This window comes from Cheilinus undulatus, linkage group 14, assembly GCF_018320785.1.
Source record: "Cheilinus undulatus linkage group 14, ASM1832078v1, whole genome shotgun sequence".
Taxonomy (NCBI): domain Eukaryota; kingdom Metazoa; phylum Chordata; class Actinopteri; order Labriformes; family Labridae; genus Cheilinus; species Cheilinus undulatus.
In genome coordinates, this window is record NC_054878.1 from 27498556 (window position 1) to 27518997 (window position 20442).

At 38.7% G+C, this 20442-nt stretch overlaps 2 protein-coding genes across 5 annotated transcripts; one reads left to right on the plus strand and one right to left on the minus strand.

Moving 5' to 3' along the window:
- Window positions 1-1277: 1277 nt before the first annotated feature.
- Window positions 1278-4961, minus strand: ccdc167 (coiled-coil domain containing 167). Its single transcript, XM_041804705.1, has 4 exons — window positions 4814-4961; window positions 4513-4607; window positions 4308-4360; window positions 1278-2304 (listed from the first exon to the last, which is right to left on the minus strand). Exons 1-4 carry the CDS (start codon window positions 4862-4864, stop codon window positions 2186-2188), a joined length of 318 nt encoding a protein of 105 aa, XP_041660639.1. The 5' UTR covers window positions 4865-4961; the 3' UTR covers window positions 1278-2185.
- A 31-nt stretch (window positions 4962-4992) lies between these two features.
- Window positions 4993-18775, plus strand: kif25 (kinesin family member 25). Of its 4 annotated transcripts, none has more exons than XM_041804701.1 (16): window positions 4993-5303; window positions 5406-5501; window positions 5622-5687; window positions 8502-8624; window positions 8711-8852; window positions 10603-10706; window positions 10782-10867; window positions 10942-10975; window positions 11069-11136; window positions 11216-11290; window positions 12128-12262; window positions 13256-13432; window positions 16838-16992; window positions 17068-17313; window positions 17395-17550; window positions 17825-18775. In XM_041804701.1, the coding sequence occupies exons 2-16, from the start codon at window positions 5433-5435 to the stop codon at window positions 17968-17970; spliced, it is 1782 nt and encodes a 593-aa protein (XP_041660635.1). In that variant the 5' UTR covers window positions 4993-5303; window positions 5406-5432; the 3' UTR covers window positions 17971-18775. The 4 variants fall into 4 exon arrangements, with proteins under 4 accessions (XP_041660635.1, XP_041660637.1, XP_041660638.1 ...); XM_041804703.1 differs by having other exon boundaries at window positions 4994-5127; window positions 5475-5501; XM_041804704.1 differs by having other exon boundaries at window positions 5299-5303; window positions 5475-5501.
- The last annotated feature ends 1667 nt before the right edge of the window (window positions 18776-20442 follow it).

Here is a 20442-nt window from a genome sequence, read left to right on the forward strand (position 1 = left end):
AGCAAACATACTTTTACAATAATTTGTTAGAAGGAGAATTAGCTTTTCATTGTAGCACTGAATACATTTTAGTACTACTTGGTGAAGCCTGCACAACCTCAGCCATTTGGTTGCTTAAGTGGGCTTTTGAAGTCAATTCATGATGACAGCAGTAATGAAAACACTTTCTAAAATTAACTCAGGATGAATCAAGAAACAGACAAAACTGGAGCTGGAAAGAGTTTTAGGTTGTCACAGTGCTGCCTTAGGCCAGAGATGTACTTGTTGTTTTAAAATGAATTGCCTGATGTCACTTAAAAAAGAAAAATCACCATTCATTGTTCATTGTATCTCTGATTGCAGATCATTTGGGTAATGGGAAAACCTTGAAATGTTAGAAATTATTTGCAGACAAACTTATATGTGGTTATTGCTCTTTTGTTTGGTTGCCTTTGGTTTCCTAATTAAATCAAATTGCAAGATGTTGCTTTACCTATACTGTAAAAGAAATACTGCCATTATAAAATTAGTTTTAGATTTGATTAAAAGAGTAGAAACCTATGCATGCAGGCCTGAAATTCAAATATGAGTCTCATACTGGATAAAGGGTGCAACTTAAAATAGTTGAAGAAAGTGGGTCATGGAAAACAACATCCTAACATCTTTTGAAACAATCATATTTCCATGAAAGCTTGACAGTTAGTAACGTATATTCAGGACCTAATACTCAAAGATAATGGGATACAATTCATTCTTTGTTTGTCTGTAATTGCACAACACATTTAAACTGGGGGAACTATAGGTGAATGCAAGCTATTTTTTTTTTTTGATTTTTTATCTGACCTGAATGGATACATGGCAAATGAGAATGAGAAATCAGGCTGAAGTGATTTGCAGGTTTTTGAGAGATTATAAATGATAAGAACAAATATTACTATTATTGTAAATAATAAATATTATTGTAAATCTTATAAATATTAAGATTATTGTCATCATTTTAAGTATCCATTAGGATACACCCAAGGCCAAAAGACCACTCCTTTTTCCTTGACCGTATCCTTATATTATCTCAAGATCAAGACAGTAACTGTGTCAGTGAGTGAAAAATAGCTCCTGTTTTAAGTGTCATTGAATAATCCAACTGAACAGAACACTCCCTTAGTCACCCCTCAACTAGTTCTACTGGGAAATTTTACAATTTCCAATGAAAAAACATATGGGCTCCTAATAAAGAGACAAGTAATGATGAAGTTTTATATCAGCAAAACATATTTTATACTACTACAATGACAAAAACCTTTCTGAATTAATATGATTTCAAGCCTTCTTTCAAACACATATAATATTCATATATCAGAAAAAGACTTTGTTGAACATTTGGCATATTTTAGCTTTTTTTTAGCAGATGGTTGCATGGAGAGCATCGTTATCAAAAACAAGAAATACATCCTTCAGGTTCACCGTCTACTGCAAAACATACTACACAGCTTCAAAATCTTTGTATAACAACCGTATTAAAGATTTTCATCAATGTAACTTTACAAATGGTCCATGAAACATGCAGTTTTATCAATTATACAGTTTATTCTGATGTAAATTAAAAAGGCTATATCCAACTTGATTGGCACACTTTGTTAAAGCACATCTTATAAACACTGTATAAAAGTCAGTTTTGTTACAGTGGATCATCTGTGGCATAGGATTAAATCTACATAATATTTAAAGACTCTTTATATGAACTAGTTTCCACTTTTTCACAATTTCATTATAAAAAAGAAAATTCAGAGAAAATGACTGTAAACCGGCACTTTATAGTTTAGTTTCAACATAAATTATCAAAATTAAGTACCATTAAAACAAGCTTCCTTCCTCTTAATCTGCCCACATAAGCCCATGTTATGACAAAGTATTCAGATGCAGTGTTCTGCTTGCATTGACATTTGCATTAAGCTTCAAAAACAAAATGAAAGTATAGACTGTCTTAAAGACTTTTAGAGAAACTTAAAGGCTTAAAGCTGCAAATATAATTTAAACATGCAGTCCAAAATCTGACCATAGGAAAGTTAATAAAATGACAATGCTGCCACCTAGAGGCAGTACAATCATAAATTCAATCCAGGTGTATGCACACCCCTTTGGCCTTGTCTTTTCTCATAACACTGTCTTGAAAGTGTTACTTTAGGTCCCTTTAAGATATCAGCTTGTCTTATGAATCTTCTTCATTGTAGAAAAAGGCATAATAAAAGAGCACACTGATGACCAGCAGAGCAACTGAGAGCAGCATGTTCTTTCGATTCTCTCCTCGTAACATTTCCAGCTCCTTGTCTAGGTGGGGAGGAAAAAGGCAAAGGTGAGTTTTCATGACAATGCAAACTTCATTTATATACAAAAGACATCAAGTGCTCCTCAGGCTGTTTATCTCAGTGAAGACTAAATGTAAAGTTGTCAAAATTTTAAATGCTTTGACATCTTATTGATAGCTTTGATTTTTATTTTTGGGAGCTTTCTGACTTTAAATTATATTACAGATGATGAGAGATGGGGGAGTGAGTGGAAAAAATAGAATTTCTATTATCAAATGACTGATAGAGAGGAAGGGCATGAAATTTTAAACAATGTATCATATGAAAGGAGAGGAATTAATCCATCAAACCAAATGGAGGTAAACTACTCTATACAGTCTAAACTGCACACTAACATGCCAAGAATTAAAAAAAAAAAACAAGAAACTACTAATAGTGTGTGCCTTAAACTGTCTGGTATTGTGACAACTCTAACTAATGTAAGGTCACACTCAACATTTTTTGATGGAAACATTCAAGAACTTTTCACACTTCAGGATAGCACTTTATCAGGATTGTCCCAGCCAAGATCCCTACAAACCTGTTCTTTAGTAAGTAGACTGAACTTAAATTTTAAAGTGTTAGCTCAAAAAAAGTTTCACAATTTGTCATTTAGCACTTTACAGAGCTCACTGTCTGTCAGAAGTATGCTGTTTGTAGCTCCCAAAAAAGGAACATGAAACTTAGCTTTATTAAAATACATTTAGCATATTATAGAATTACTTTCATATTTCTGTTACTGTATATATTTTACATATTGTTAGCATAATTTTAGGTAGAATCAGATTATTTTTGTCTTGTTTTGTGTCTGTTAAAAAAAAAAGGTAGACTTTCGATATAAGAGTAACAGGTTCATTATAGCACAGGAAAACTTATTGTGCTTTACAGTTCAAAGAAGTGTTTATAGGTCTTTTGCAGTCATGTGATTCTGATGATGCACAAATGTCCATTGGGGGTTAAGAAGTGGGGACAGCCATTGAATGGGAAAGGAAGAAAATTAGTTAATTAAAGCTCTAATTGGACCTAAACTGCAATTATCATCAAAAACTTTCTACACACAATGGGTATAGTCCCTACGCTTTACAAAAAAAGTCATGTGTTGATCCAATTAATATCACAAATACTCAGACTTGCAGACCTACTAGTGTTAAGTGTCATCTAGGGAGACAAGAGTCTAAAGGAGTCTTGCACTGAGCTAAGAAGCTAGCTGAGCCCCTCTAACACATAAACAAAATCCTCATTTTGTCACAAAAATGCATTTTTTTAGGGTCTCTTTAATGTTTATCCAGATAGATAGCTCCAGTATGAGTAACAGTTATCTTTCCACTTGTGTCTGCAATTTAATCCACATTTTAAAAGCCAAACTGCTTAAAAATTAAGAGCTGTTTGGGAACCAAACATCCAGCTGGAAATTCCAAAGGTAAGTTAAAATGCATAATTTCAGTTAAGATATATAACTTATTATAATAATTTGAGTGGGCCTGATTTAGACATGCCAGATAATTTATTGAAAGCATTACTTAGTTTTTAAATGTAAGTCCCCTGTTGTCAGTGACCTGTAGCCCCCCTTAGACTGCAGCTTTTTAATCCATGCCTGCTGCTTTTTATTTTTATGTGCCACTACTTTCAGGACACACAAGCAGCTTAAGAATGTTTGCATTTTTGCAATTTGAATACTTAGCATAGTCGTAAACAGTCATATGCAGAAATCACTTCTTGCCCCCTATCTGGAGTTCTCTGTTGCTGCATGACATCATCTGCAAAGAACCTCATTATAATGTCAGCCTTGGTATTGGTCAAAATGAGTTTAAATATATCAGTATAATGGATATTGGCAAAGACAAATACCATCCCTAGTGCTGGTCCAACACTGAAAACTACCATGCCAATGCAACGTTTTTGAGACAGCAATGTTTTTATTGCAAAATATATATTTTCTTGTTTATGTTAAAAGAACAGACAACATGTTTATGGGTTTAAATATACCTAATTTTTGCACTCTTTCATTCATCAATGCCATCTCATCTTCAAGTTCCTGTCTGTGGAGTAGAGAGGATGAAAGAAACAGCACTATTAACAGTGGCCAAGCAGCAAACAACTATGACATTTATTAGGATCTTATTGAGAGAAGAGGTGTTGGTTTGTCTAAAGAGACTGTCACAATCTCCATCACCTCCACCTGCATCCTTACCTTTCCCTCTCAGAGAGTTTCTCCTTCCTGCTTTTGAATTCAGCCCTCTCCAGGTTGTCTTGGCAACGCGCCTTCCGGTCCTCCAAACGGTCAATCTACAACATTTACGAGTGAAATATAATAGAAATGGTTATTTTATCTGGACCGGGAACAATCCAAAAGAGAAAGCAGATACGGAAACTGAATGAATGAATACAGAATGAATGGATAAACTGTGTCGAATGATAAATTTGCAATGTTACGATGCAGTAGGCGGCAAAAGAGCTAACATGCTAGCAAGGTAAATGAAGACAGGGCTTACCTCAGTGGCCACGCTGATTTTCTCTCGTCTCTTGTCTTTTAATTTTGGCATTTTGGCGCTACTGTGTAGCTGTGTACCAGCGTTCTGTTACTCTGACTATACGGAAGTATTTTTCTTCTTCGTCATGTTACATTTCTTCACTTTCTAACGTCACTCCAATGCGTTTACTGCCCTCTGTCTGTGTGGCGATTAATTGAGAACACCTGTGTGCCTGCTGAGGTCGTGTCCGTCCTCCTGCGCTAAGTTACAACACTGTGACGATAAACTGCAATTGAATGTCAATTTATACGTCCTTCTCGGTCTTTCCTAATAATGTAAGCAGGGCTTTCGCCAAAAGCAGCCAAACTGAATATTCAAGTACAGGATAAAAAACCTCTGTATTTATTTTAGCACTAAAGAGATGAGGCTACTAACTTAAAATGGTTAGCGTATATAATGGTATGTTATATGAAAAGTGGCTCTCCCTGGCTATCGGCTGAGAAGCACACAGGTGAGTCGAGGTGAAAGGGTTGTTAATCCGATTATGTGAGAGGACACGTCTTGATCAGCTGAGCAGCAAAGGGAAAAGGCTTTCCATTTCTTCTTACTGTAGCTGCTAGCTTCTTTTCTGTATGGAAAGATGCCTCTCTTTATAAACAGAGACCAAATGTTTGCTCATCAGGTCCACCTGCTCGAGCACAAACTCAGGGTAAGTTACAGCCTAAGTTTTATTTCTCCCATTGTGGTTTTAATTCTGTTTGCTACATTCGTGTATAATTTACCAAGACTGATTGTTATGTCATCTGAGTGTATTTTTCTGTGGTTTTAGAGCAAAGAGGAGCGAATACTGGAACTGGAGACAGAAAATGCTATTCTACATTTGAGACTTTCTGAGGTAAGAGGTAATCTAACGTGTTATAAAAGATAAATGCAAAAATAATCCCCGGACTCCGACATCTTGCATTTTTGCATCCGAACTATTTCTATAGGCGCTAAACAACTGTTTGCTGATCACAACATGAAAATATAATTCTTAAAGCCAAACTTAGTAAAAGAAAAAAAAAATCAGACCTTTGGGTTAGGGTTAACCCTAACCCTAACCCTGTGGTATAACAGTATTTTTAACATTGGTTAAAAAATTAAAATTTTCAGCATTTTTAGAATGAATTAGTATGTGTAACCCCACGTAAGTCCTCCACTAATGATGCCTAGATTTGTTGGCATTTTAAATCCAAATTTGTGTTTAAAATTGCTGAAAAATAGTGCATACTATTTCCTGATCAGCAAAACATCATGTCTGACTCTGCCCCCTTATGTGGCTGTTTCTTTCTTTCCTTCTTTCTTTATTGTTATGGAAGCCCTCAGTGGATATTTACTTTAATAAATTCTGCTTCACTAAATCCCCCCATGATAACAAGTCATTTCTGGATGTTCTCTTGAGCAAGGTTATTATAGTTAACTAAAACTAACTAAATAACTAAAACTAAAATTCAAAAATCATTTTAGTTAAGACTTCATACAGTGGTAGTTTTATGTCTGGAGTTGTATTCAAACATCATCTTTAAACAAATAAAATGAATAGTGAAGAGAAGCCTGTTTCAATATGTTTTTAAAAATGTATGACGATCACTCAGCCCTGACATGTATCTAAAAAAACTAAAACTAACACTAAAACTAATAACACCGAAACTGAAACGAAGCATTTTTTCAAAACAAAAACTAAACTAACAAACCACTAGTAAAAACTAGTTAAAACTAAACTGAAATTGAAAAAAGAAATTGAAAATGAAATAAAAATAAAAACTATTACAAAAAATCCAAAACTATTAGAACCTTGCTCTTGAGATCTTGACATTTTTAATGTCATATCTGAAAATAGCAGGGCTGATTTCCTTTGATGAGCTAATTACTCAAGATTTTGAGCACACAAATGAAATTTTCTTATTATCAAAGAAATAACATAATTGTTACCCCCGGATAATTAGACGACCAAGTCAGGATCCAAAGAAAGCAACCAAATATCTGAGTACAATAAAAAGTGTATAGTGTATGGATGCATGTCCTCTTAGAGCTTCCACAGTTTCCACCAAGCAGCAAAGGTCTCACTTAAACAACTCCCTCCTCTGGTGCGGAGTAAACTCTGTCTGACGTCACAAATTAACCTCTCTCTATTAAGGTGGATCGTTTAACTACAGCAGCTGGAAACTCACTGCCACAGACACCAGAACTTAATGTAGCTTGATTTTGGCCCGATTGGCCCCGCTTGGAAAAAAGTTCCACCCTCCTCTTCTGGAGAAGCGCATCCATTTCCTGAGAGGGGAAGAGTCAGACAGCTCATTCACATTTAAAGCCACAGACATAGAAACAGCTCGTTCTGAGCAGGGCTGAAACAGAGGGGGGATTAGACAAAAACAAAAAAGCTATACTGAAATGTTTTTTCAGAATCAAACTCCACAGGCATGTTTTGGAGACCTCTGAGACCAATATAAACTTGTCTTAATGGGTAAAATATGTGACCTTTAACAAAAGTTTGAAAAAAGTGCAGTTCCTAAAGTGTCCACTTGAGGCATGTTGTAGAAGCTACATGGGGTGTAGAAGGGGTGAAACTTTTTATTTTTTTGAAACGTTTTGGTTTGGTTTTGGTTTAAAAAAGGACATGGAACCTCAGTACCACTTCTTTAACCTGGTTTACATAAATTCAGTTTCATACAGTGTTTACAATATGGCAGTTGGTGCAGACTGGACTCAGAAACCCCCTTCCCATTGTTTCTTACAAGAAACATGTTTGTGGACTGTTCAGTCCATGGAAAGTTCCTGTACATTTGATATGAACCATTTGGTCAATGAAGCCATTTTTAAAAGCTTCTTATCTTACAGATGCAGTATATAATATTTAGCATAGTAGCATTTAGCAGGAAAAACTTGGAAAAAAAGATACATAACACTTATTAGTAGGCCTATCTAGATAAGTGTTAAATCACCTGAATATATGGAATTTTTTTGTTTTCATTTACTCAGACTATGCCTTTTATTCATACATAGGGCAAGTCCCCTCCACAGACTCTGCCATCTTGGATTTTTGTATCCTACATGTTTCTACAGTACCACAGAGGGGACCAAATAACAGATGCACTTTAAAAAAAATGTATTCCATGGTTGCCATGGTTACCACCAGACGTGAGCATCCCAATCTTGAGAGAGAAAAAGAAAAAGAGTTGGATTTGAGGCAGACCTTAAGCCTCCTGACAAACAGCCACAAGCTCTGAGCCTAGTCTTTCTTAGGGGATCAAGAGTGGCGACATACATTTTTAGTTATAGTTTCAGAGGACAAAATTAACACCGGCCTCAAATGGACAATCAAGGAGAGGACTTGCACACATTTATTCAAAGGAGTATTTCAATTCAATTGTTCTTTTTTGCAAAAAGATTAAAATGCATTATTTTAAGTAAAATTTATATGAAATAATGTTACGTACTGATGCTTTAATATGGAGTATTTTTGGGAATGTTTTTGTTTTAACATTTTTGAATGATCAGTTGACAAACAAACTCAAAAACATGTCCTTTTTTAAAAGTTCTGTTTTGTTATTTAGCATCAGACAATACAAATGAGGGGTGAATCTTATTTTAGCTTCAAGATCTAAAGTAGCTTTACTTATAGTGGTGAAATAGTTCATCCTGAGTATATGTTGCTGTTTTCACCTCTCAGTGTCAGGGGAAACTCCGCCGGGAACCAGAAGAGGATGACAAGGCCCTGACCCATCATCAGCACCAGAGGAATGCACAGAAAATAACCCGGTCTGCACTCGCCAAACTCCTCTCTGGTGTCCAGGTACTCTTGCTGCTGTGATGCAAACATGAATGAAAACAAATGCATAGAAAGATAATCAATACTTCTCCTACATGTATGTGTGGCAGGCTGTGAAGCAGGACCTGAGTGAACTTTTTGCAGTTTATTTGAGCTTTGCCACTGAGCTGGAGGAGAAGAGCAAGCAGCTGCTGGGGAAAGTTGCACAAGCCAGCTGTTCTCCAACTGGTCACCAGAGAGAGGATCTTCAGAGTAAGTGTATGAGCATTTGGCACCATGTAGATTAAGTTAGGATTTAGACATACTGGTTTCTAAAGTGGTTCTTTAGGTTGTTGTATCATGGTGGATTCTGATGCATATTCTTTGCAAAGCTTGTACTCTTTAGCAGATTGTTTTGGTTCTTTTGTAGTGATATTTTCTGACATTACCAAAAAATGACAGCATTCTAAGATCATTTTTGTGGGGGGATTCCTCGCTTTTAGTATCACGTTTCACACCTCTCAAGTCCCTCATTTGTTAAACTCACTGTTTCTCCCTCCCAGCTTGTTAAAGTGGTTTACATGTGACGTGCTGGCTCAACCTTGATTAGGTGTGTTTGCTGATAATCCTCACCCCACCCTATGAGTTATTCCGGGTTGACCGCCCTGCTCTGCGTAATGTCACCAGTCAGCTGGTCAGTGTGGCTCTGATAATTAAAATGGCTTTACTTAAATTTGAATTGTTGACAGTAATTGAGTAAGAATTGAAAATGAATCCTACATACTTACACTTAACTTAATATTAGATATTTTTTTCCTGTAATTATCCCTCTGGCTTTTTAATTCAAACCTTATGCAGTCACATAGCCACCATGATGTCACTCACTACAGTAGACTGCAAAAAAGATCTAGTGATGACATGAGGCCACTACACATTTTAGTATATTATTGTGTTCACATTAGTTAAAAGTCACCAGTAAACGGGACTATGTTTTAAAACTTGACAACAGCATTTGCTAGAGTTGGCCTTGGCCTTGTGAACAAAATGTGAACTTCAAAAACCCAGCAGCAGGGAATGGGACACTGATCAGAGTTGAGGGAGAGCTGAATAAAGCAAAGTACAGAGAAATCCTCAATGGATTTTAAGTCAGATTTGAGGCAAGATTTCCCTCCTCCGACTGATCGGAGGTCGTAATGCCTCCAACGGAATACCCACAACCACCAGTGAGAACGAGCAGACCAGGTAGCTTCCCGAGCCAGATCATACATACTTTTACCGCTCACAAGCACAACTGTAACCTAATGCTAGCCAGGATTTCATTCTGGTTATTTCCTTTGTTTTGTAATTTTTGCTGCACATGTAACACAGCCTGCGGTGAAGGGAAAGCAAACTGACAATATCGATAGACATAGCCTACATGTTTGTTATTCCTCTGAAGTTACATGATCATGCGAGGTTCCTGTTTTCGTTTAAGATTTAAAAATCGTCTAGTGTGCGGCCAGCCTTAGGGACAACTTCGTGAATGCCCTAGAGCCAGAGCTTTGACTTGAACCTTTTTGAACGTCTCTTGAGAGACCTGAAAATGGCTGATCACCGATGATCCCCATCCAACCTGACTGAGCTTGAGAGGGTTTGCAAAGAAAGTACAAGAAAGAAATCAAATAGCAGGTCCACATAGCCATGCACATAATCCGACTTTACAATGGGAAAAAAAAGTTGTCACCGTTTCTGAGATTTTTGTTTTAATTTGAAAAAAAAAACTTGATTGTATAACTCATCTTAGGTCTCAGTTTTTCAGTCTTTTTAAAATTATATCAAAACTCATATAGTTGATATATTTCATTTTTAAGTTGGTGTGAGCTACAGATTTTGTGCTGCATCCCCCCACGAATCTGACTGGTGGCAAAAATTATTTTATGCATGGAAGCAAATAAATTAGAACATGGGCATCAGTTTACAGTAGGAAATAATTTATGTTAAAAAAAAAGGGTTTCCATCACCTTCTTTCTGTGTCTCTGCTCAGGCTTGCAGGCTCATGTTGCTGTCCTGGAGCGCTCTCTGGAGGAGGAGAGAGAGAGGTGCAGGGCAGAGAGGCAGAGGAGGAAAGATCTTCACAACAGACTGGTGGTGAGGATGGAGAGTTACTGAGAAAAGATGTGTAATAAAAAAATGTTCAAAACATTGATTCTTGTCTTATTGTAGGAGCTGAGAGGAAACATCAGGGTTCACTGCAGAGTGCGACCAGTTCTTCCTTTTGACCACACAGACGCCTCCACTTCTGCCTCAGGGTGGGTGAGCACAACATTAGACTTTAGCAACATGAAATACTCAGTGATACTAAATTATCTGTTTTGTCTATCAGGCTATCAGAGGAGGTAGTCTCTGCATTCAGTGATGTGAGTTTTAAAATCTTTTGAAAAGTTTGTAATGCTGCAAACAGTGTTGTTGACCTGATGTGATTGTATTAATTCTGTTCTTTTTATTTTTAGGACACAGTGATGGTGAATTGTATAAAAACAGGGATGGCAGTGCACAACAAGATGTTTGAATTTGAGAGGTAAAATCATAGATCACCATCATGCAGTGATAATTATTCTTCTTTTTAACAGTTAATCACAGTTTTGTTTTGTTTCTAGAGTGCATGGACCAGAGGATTCCCAGGATTCTGTGTTTGAGGAGGTGAAGCCACTTCTCACATCCCTGCTGGACGGGTGCGTGGGAATATGACAGGACACTTACTTAAATGTATTCCTTGATCACAGTCTTTGCACACTGAATCTTTTCAGATCAGAGGTTTTTTTTTTTACATCCGTAATCTGATTAGAAAAAAATAACACACAGAAACCTTGAACACTGATTTCAATGTGTTAATTTTTTTATTCATTGTGAAAATTAGCTGAAAGAGACAAAATGGAGCCATCAGGCAGTGCAGACAGTTATGTGTTTGTTTCATTTCTTAAAAAAAGAAAACAAAAAAGGCGAGTCCACCCAATCCTGACAGAGCCCTTCAAATATTTAGGGTTTTTTGCATGACCTTGTGCTTCCCAGCTCTGCAGCAAGTACCACAGAATCTGTTGGAGAGAAAACCCATATTTTCAGTTCAGTCTGGAAAGTTCTGCTGTGTCACTTCTGACAGGAATTGCTTTGAATTATGGCACAAATAGAGCCAATGCAAAGAAGTGCAATATTTTTTTTTGTCACAGAATGATTTTTTTTTATATATACAACATTGTTTATGACAGAAAGTTTTGCTGTAAGGGAAATAAAAGGCAGCTGCAGCTACTGCTGTAACTAGTCAAACAACCCTCTAAACAAGTTGAATGGATATGAAAACCACTTAAAACTGAACCTGTTCTGAAAAAAGATGAAAGTATTGGAGTCAGTGTGCAAACGTGACTGACACAACATGAGATTGTATCTCTTCTTAGTTTGTGGAAATTTCCAACAAAAAAATGGAATCAGTTTGCAAAGGCATGTCTCTGCATGACTAACTAAGTATAATAAAATAGTTAAACAAGCAACATGTCCCCTCTGTTCCTGTACTGCAGCTATAATGTGTGCATCATGGCATACGGGCAGACGGGCAGTGGGAAAACACACACCATGATGGGATCTCGGCCGCTGGAAGAGAATTCTGGGACACAGCAGGGGATCATCCCCAAGGCTGCTGCAGAGCTCTTCAGGTGTGAAAAATACATAATTGTTTTGTGATATTTACACTTGGTAGTGATTCAGCTCTTCAGGCCAGAGTGTTTTTATGCAGTTTTTTGGTATCATAATGATGGTTTATCTAGTTCTGTTTTTTTAATTGTAGTCTTTAAGAGACCAGTGTTACAGCAAGAAGTGACACAGGTTATAAAAAGTTAAATAACTTTTGAACTGTAATTTGTACGCTGGCAATTGTGCCGTTCTAATAATGCTATCCATGCCTTGGTAGCCCTTATGGAAGCCTTTCTTGCCAGCCTAGAACATGGTTGACTTTCCAGGGTATTTAAATATTAAATCCATTAAATCCACCATTTTGTATCCCACAATTGTGAGGGACCTCGGCAACTAATGGCAGGCTGCTCTGCACAGATCATGAGAGACTGCTCTAATAGCTAATAATGGAGAGTAAAAGCAATAGAGAGCCTGGAATGTGGCCCTCTGCACCACTGAAGACAGGAACTGCTTTGAATTAAAGTGCAAATATAGCCAACACAAAAAGTGCAAGGAATTTTTTAAAAGATTTCTTGTCACAGATTGATTTTTTTTTTTTTTTTTACTTTTGTGTCCTCAAAAGAAAGGAGAACAAGTTTGTGAGAAAAGTCTAAGTCAACATTGTTTACTGTGTCACATATAAAAATCTAATTTCTGTTTAGTTTTTTCTTTTGTCTTTATATTCCCATACCTTTTTTTTTTATTCAAGTGACATTAGTGCAGCAAACATGTTCTTAAAGCTTGGGTTGTCCTGAAAAAAAAAAGGATGTTTAGAGCATGACTTTGCACCACAGGGTTGATGTTTTACATGTTGTTTTAAAGAATAGTCTGGGCAAGACAAAATGGTTAAAATCAGTCCATAAATGTATAATGTGCTCAGAGAGTTGAAATAGAATACAATTAGTCTAAGCTTTGACCTTTTCACTCTCTTATTGAACTCGTCTGTGCCTCTATGCCATGTCCTGTTTGTGAGCCAGGCTCATCTCTGAGAAGCCCGCAGAAAGCCACACCGTGGAGGTGTCAGTGATGGAGGTGTACAACAATGAAGTGTTTGACCTCTTGGCCAGAGACGAGCTCGGCTGCGCCACCGGCCAGCGCAGGGACGTCATCACCACGTCCTCTGGTACCATCCAGGTCACCTCCCTCATGCACATGTGAGTAGAGCTGAACAGATGGTTTCTAAACTGTTTCTACTCTGAGGAACAGATTAGCATACAGAAGTTACGTCTTGGGGAACAGCTGTGCTTTTACTGGTTGACTCACAAATATTTCTGATGTGAAAAATGGTGTAAATTGAGAAGGTGATACATAAGCTGCTGGGTTTTATTTGTTCTCGTAACACTTATTTTCCTGTGGGCACTGAAACACCCTCTATGACAGCCATTATTTTGGCACTGTCTTCACAGTGTTTTCAGATGAAAATAGTTCAGTTCTGGATTGGCACCATGCTCAACAGTGTCACTGCTCCCCAACCCAGCAATCAAAATGAAGAAGGGGCAGGACGTAACCAGCTTTGTCAGCAACAACGGCAGAGGAGAAATAGATCCGAACTGTCTTTTCAGCGGTTTAATTTCCAGGTCTAGAGCTGCTGTTAAAGGCAGGACCGGATTTCTTTGTTTGTTCATGTTTCCGTGGTAATAGTTCGGTGAAGGAATGAAAATACTAAGCACAGAGAGCTAGAAACAACGTTGCAGATAACAGAGGACAGCAGAAATCAACTTTTCTAACCTGGCAAAAATACACAGGTGATGTGTGCCCTGAAACTGAGGTTGTGGGTGCCACTGGTGCAAAATCTGTTCAAACAAGCCCTTCTGAGCCTCCACAGAATTATCTCCTACACCCTTAGATCTATGAGGACCCTTATAACTCCTTTTTAGTCCACTGTGTCTCATAAAATTCAGTTTTATGGTGAGCTTATTCCATTCTTCTTTCACTTGCACAAAAGCTTTGATAGATTCACTGTATGAAGTCTGCCCAGCAGCACTAAACTGCGGAAACACAAAGTTTATTAAGAATTTAACAACATGAAGGGACAGATATTTTCACAGGAGCTTAGAGGAGGCAAAACAAGCCAGAAACAAGGTTTCACTTGAGTCATGTATAAATTAAAGCAGCTTTCAGCTTAGTTTTTAAATTATTTTGTCATAAATTTTGGCATTTTGAAATTCACAGCAGACTTGCTTTCAAGGAACACATTAGTTTCTACCCAGACATTTGCTGTCTTGCACAAATTGCAGACATGGATAACTTAGCTTTGACTTGCTGTTGTGTTTCAGGCCACATGTTTGGTTCTGTGGTTGTTAAATGCTCTGCTTTGTTCTCCAGCTTGTTATGAATGTTGCACATCTATAAATTTATGCTAAGCAAAGGACTAAGGATTTACAGCGTTCAAATTTAGAAAAACAGTTTTAAACCAAGACAATGGTTTAAGCAGACGCTCTCTTACAGAGATGAACAGTGGTGTGATGTGCTGTCCTGGGTTGGTAGAAGACCAGATGTGCTGCTGAGTTCTGGATCATCTGCAGAGGTCTAGGGCACACTCACACTAGGCCATCCATACCGTGCCATATTCTAACTGCTGAAGCCCATTTGACCTCCTCCCCTGGTCCCCCCTTTGGCCCGCACTCACACTGCTCAACGCATCCAGGCCTGGGCACAGATACGTCACGTGCCGTCATCACACGAAGCCTCCACTGTTGATGAATTTATATGTGTTGATGACTCAGAATACATAAGTGTTGTTTTTAGGCTGTAAAATAGCAACAGATTTATACGATATCTGATCTGACACCAGAGTTATGTCACCTGTACTGGGATCAGTAGCTACGTTAACTATACAGAGCCTAGTGAGGAGAGAGAGAGAAAGCAGTTCATAGCGGAGAGTTATCGCTCACAGCATATAATCTGAAGCCTGATCAGAGTTCCAAGCACTTCTGCTGAATGAAACCTGGACTTTTTGACTCGTATGAGGCCCTACAGTCATTCCTCTGCGTGTCCGTGTACTATCTGAATCCCCTTGGCATTCCTTTATGCACCATAAACTGTGCCATCTCTCAGTGTAAATTTGGATGCCTTTCAGTGCTGCACCAAACAAGCTCTCATGCCATAGGACAGCCTGTGTCTGGAGCAGGATTAAATATTTAGTTAAAAGATTTTTTTAACCCTGAGTATAGAGCAATTTAACCATCTGACAAGAGCTGGAGGCAAAAACGCCACAGGATTAACAAACGATGTTTTGTTCAAATGTCAGCGATCAAGATCACAATTTCACTGCTTGATGACTTGAAATAGAATAAAAGGTAAATTAATTCAGTGAATGATAATATGGTATTATAATTTTATAAGAAGAGAGGTTAAATCAGCTGTGTGATTAACTCCGGCACACACTTGTTCGTGTATTTGGCAGACTCTCCTTTACACACGGAGAATGAAAGGTGTTTGTTATCCTGTGTGCTGTTTTTTGTGACTCAAACAAGGGAAGAAGCTTTATTTCACAAACCAAAAAAAACTCTCAGAGTAGTTAAAGCCTGACTTTGCCATTAGAACGAGGTCATAGTGGACCTGTGTGAAGTTAAATTCTTCAGCTCTGATAAAACCTTTGCAACTTGTTGAAATGCAATGAGACAAAATATATAGTTCTCTCTCTCTCTAGAAAAAATCCTGCTGTCTCTATCATGCAGCTGCTGCCTGGTGTGCTCTCTGCAGTCTGAGGCGGGTCCTCTGTTGTTACTTCATGTTACATCACATTCCCACACTTGTGCTCCTTCATTTGCATCAGTGCTGTGCCTAGGCCCACCTCGTCCTTCTGTGCCGGGACCGTGAAGCGTACTGCGTCGAAGCACGGAACGATTGCACTAGTGTGGCCTAAAAGTGCATGGAAAGAGGCCTGCATTAATGAGTTGCAGTCATCAATGCATGATATTGCAAGAGTTTGTTCTAGGAGGTGCTTTGCATGCTCTGTCAGATAGGGTCTGATCCTCATGATTTTATAGAGGGTAAATCAACAAGACTGAGTTATTGAGGTCACATGAACCTTGGAGGTAGCTGGTCATCATTCATGACACCCAGATTCTGGGCAGACTTAGTGGGCTTGAGTTGATTTGAGCTGGATATTGATTTGAGGTTGCATGGTGGGACTAGCTGGAATGATAATAAGCTTGGAAAGGTTGAGCTGAAGGTGACGTTCCTTTATCCAATTAAAAATATCAGCAAGGCAGGATGAGATCCGAGCTGAGATAGTTGTGTCATCTGGTGGAAAGGATAAGAAAAACTGTGTATCATCTGCACAACAGTGATAAGAAAAGCCTGTGAGCGAATGATTGCACCAAGGGAGGTGGTGTATATTAAGAAAAGGAGGGGACTAAGTACTGACCCTTGAGGCACCCCTGTTGATAAGTCATGTTGTTTGGACACTCCTCCCCTCCCTGATACTCTAAAAGATCTCCCTGTGAGGTAGGACTTGAACCACTGGACACTGGTTAAGCTTTTATATGCTGACACTGATATGCAGATAATATTGTGTGTCCCTTATAAAAATGTGTTTTTGATATGTTTCACAGTCCAGTATGCAACGCCTCTGAGGTGATGCAGATCATCAGCAGTGTTTTAAAGCTCAGGACTCACTGCCAGACCCTCATCCACCCTGACTCCTCACGCTCACACCTCATTGTCACTCTCACCATTTCCTCCAAGAGCCCTAACGCTTTGGCCCTGGGTGAGATATGTTGAAACACACCAACTGAGCCACAAATGACTTCCTCCTACATTTGTAACTTACCCTATGATTCAGCCCGCAGGTTACAGAGAGCCAAGAAGGACATGCAGCGCTCCACCCAGAAGGAGTTCTGGAGTCCACGCTGTCGCCGTGCCAACCCCACTGCCCAGCACTCGTCTGATGAGCTCTTGGCAAGCTCCTCCTCCTCTCCATGCCCCTCCCCTTCCCTTTCCCCATGCCCCTCCCCTAGGCCCAGCATCTCACAGGCTCCCTTCAAGACCAAACTGCAGCTGGTGGACCTGGCAGGGAGTGAGTGTGTTGGTAAGAAAGGCAACATTTCAACTTAAAAATATGCCAGATAAACTGATGCCTGATCACTAAGACTCTCTCTCTGTGTACCAGGTATGTCTGGAGTTTCAGGTGCAGCTCTGTGGGAGGTGTCCTGTATAAACCGCAGTCTCTCTGCTCTGGCTGACGTCCTGGGAGCTTTGGCTGAACAGAGACCACATGTCCCGTACAGAAACACCAAACTTACTCATCTGCTGCAGGATGCCATAGGTAAGACTCACACAAATAATACCAATCCCAGTACTTCTTCTGGAGAGAAACTCATTTGACCTCAAAATCACTGAAAACACATATTGAACATTAAACATCAAAAACTGTGCTGGGAGTTGATTGAGTAATTCCCCATTCCCCTTTTTGACCTTTTCCCACTCTATCCCCTGTCCTCTTCATGAACAAAGGCACAAGAGCCCAAGAATAATGTTTACTATTATTATTTCTGCAGTCTATTTAATCTCTTCTCATTCTTCCCCATTACCTCCACTAGGGGGCGATGCCAAGCTGCTGTTGATGCTATGCGTGTCCCCCACGCAGAGATACATCACAGAGTCTCTGCAGTCTCTGGGTTTAGGCTCGCGGGCCCGTCAGGTCCAGAAAGAGCCACGAAGGAAGAGCAACACCCTCAAAGTTTAGTGTCAAGAATAAGGGAGAAAATGTGATCCTGTGTTGATATTGTGACAAAATAGATTTATGTTTGAGTTTTTTACAACGAACAGATGGAGGGAAGTAGGTTTTTTTTTGTTAAATAGTGTTGATAGGCCCTTTAAAGAGACTTGAAAAGAGCAGCCTTAAACAACATGACTTTATCTTACACAGGTTTGTGTAATACTGTTTGCCTCTGCCTAGGTTGTTGTCAGATTATGAGCATATTTAAAGAGCTGTAAAGGGTTTTTAAATGTCTGTTCGTGATGATATCAGGCTGCACATTTAAACAGACTAGGCTGTTGACTTATTTTAAATTCAATGCTTCAGTAGATTGGACACCCAAATATGTCCGATATCACTGAATAGTGTTTTTTTTTCACTATCTGTCCCCTTTTAATAAAATTAGATGGCATTTTAATATCTTTCAGTGCCATTGAAGGTGTTTTAAAGCCACATATGTACATTGAATATAAGTGTGTAGAAAGCCCTGAACCTTGATGAGTAGTTATGAATGGTAATGTTAATACACATCAGATGTATAATCAGAACTTTTATAACAAAAACCAGAGTATATGGCACCAACTTAGTCAATTAGTTTTTGTTATTTAAAGTATGGTTAAAGTAAAATTCATATAAATTTGTTTTAGTGTTTTTTTCTTTATATAGATTTTAGTACTTGTTGCTTCCGCCATGCCTCCCCTTTGATTCTGTTTTGGGTGCATCTTTGTTTAATCCATATGTATACACATTTTTGTGTGCTGTTCTGTAACCATCACCTGCCAACGCCTTAGTGTAGAAGTAGAAAAATGTGGTAATACTTCTTGAATATTTGTACATAAAATCTCCCAAAAATAAACGGTTCATAATTAGCTCCTTGCTTACTGTATGCTAAAAAAAAAGAAAACAAGTGTCTGCCACTGTGGGGAATTGGTTGAATGAGCTCTTATCTGGTGTGCTAATTACAGCACAGGAGATCACACACAAACACAGATGTGTTAGAGCAGCGTGTTACTGTTTCATGGTTTGATTTACAGTTAAATTATTTGGAGAAGCAGCCTCAAGCTGACCAAATTGAAAAAAATGCATTTACTTAAAAAAACACCAGCTAATGATTGTTTTCACATCTGTTGACTTCAGTTCCATGTTGAAAGCAAACAAATCAGACAGAGTTCCCCTAGGCACAACAGTTGGAAATCTCCCAAGCATGAATATTATTACATTATGTATCTGGTAATTAAATATTTTTTCACTGGACCCCCTCAGACAAACACTTGTGCTTTAAAAAAGCAGACTCCTATCTGCCTGCTGCACAATGTATCAGCGTTATAATTCACACAGTCCCAAAGCTGGCATGTGTTTGACACACTGATGTCATGTGCCATCCTGACATGAAAGCTGAAATACCCAAAGCGTCTTTCAAAGTGCAGGCTTAGAGGATAAAGTGTGACAGGACAAGAAATAAGATTATGACGAGAGTGACAAGATAATAAACATGAAGGCTCCTGAGCATCCAGTGTTTAGAGAGATGATGGGAGCAAGAGGAGAGGTGATGAGACGAGGAGTGTGAGACACTGAAGTGAGAATAAGACGACAGAGGAGGCGAGAGTAAAGCTGTGACTGCACATCAGACAGTGTACTTTCAGTTCTAACTCTAGTTCTTTATCAACAACTGTATCATCAAATCTGAGTTTTGATACTTCTTACTTATGAAAACTGCTCCAGGACCTTCTTCTTTTGGACTTTATTTTCAGTCATGAAAAGCGAGCTTAACCTTAACCTGGAGCTGTTCACAGTTTGGTTGATCTTGGCTAAAAACAGTCCATCTATCTACAGTGCTTGTTCAGTTCTGGCTGCATGGTGGTGACATGATTAGTGCTGTCGCCTCACAGTGAGAAGGTTTGAGTTCAAATCCCAAGCAGACAGGGCCTTTCTGTTTGGAGTTTGAATGCTCTCTGCATGCATTGGTTCTCTCAGGGTTTCCTATCACAGACCAAAAACATGCTTTAGGTTAACAGGTGATTCTAAATTGCCCGTAGGTATGAGTATACCTGTTGTTTTTCCCAACATGTAAACCCTGTGATTATTGTGATTCCTCCTCTCACCCAGTGACAGACTAAATCAGCTCATCATCACCCTCCTTCATCTGAACTGCCTTAATGTATGATTCTCTTAAAATATTTGCAGAGGAAAACATGCAAAGGCAATGACACATGTACATAACCTTGCAAAACAGATGGATACCCCCGTTTCCTTTTTTCAATGGTGAATCCATTTTGCAAAGCTCCCATCAGAACTGTTTGGGCCCGGTTAAAAAGTGACAGGACCAATCAGCGATGAGGGGCAGTACTTTAAGGCGCAGCAGAGTCGTGACGTAAACAAGCAGCAGCAAGAGCTGGTGCAGTTATGGAGGAAAAGATTAGCGTGGATGCTGCTAAAGCGCCAGTTTTATCAGAACTTGAA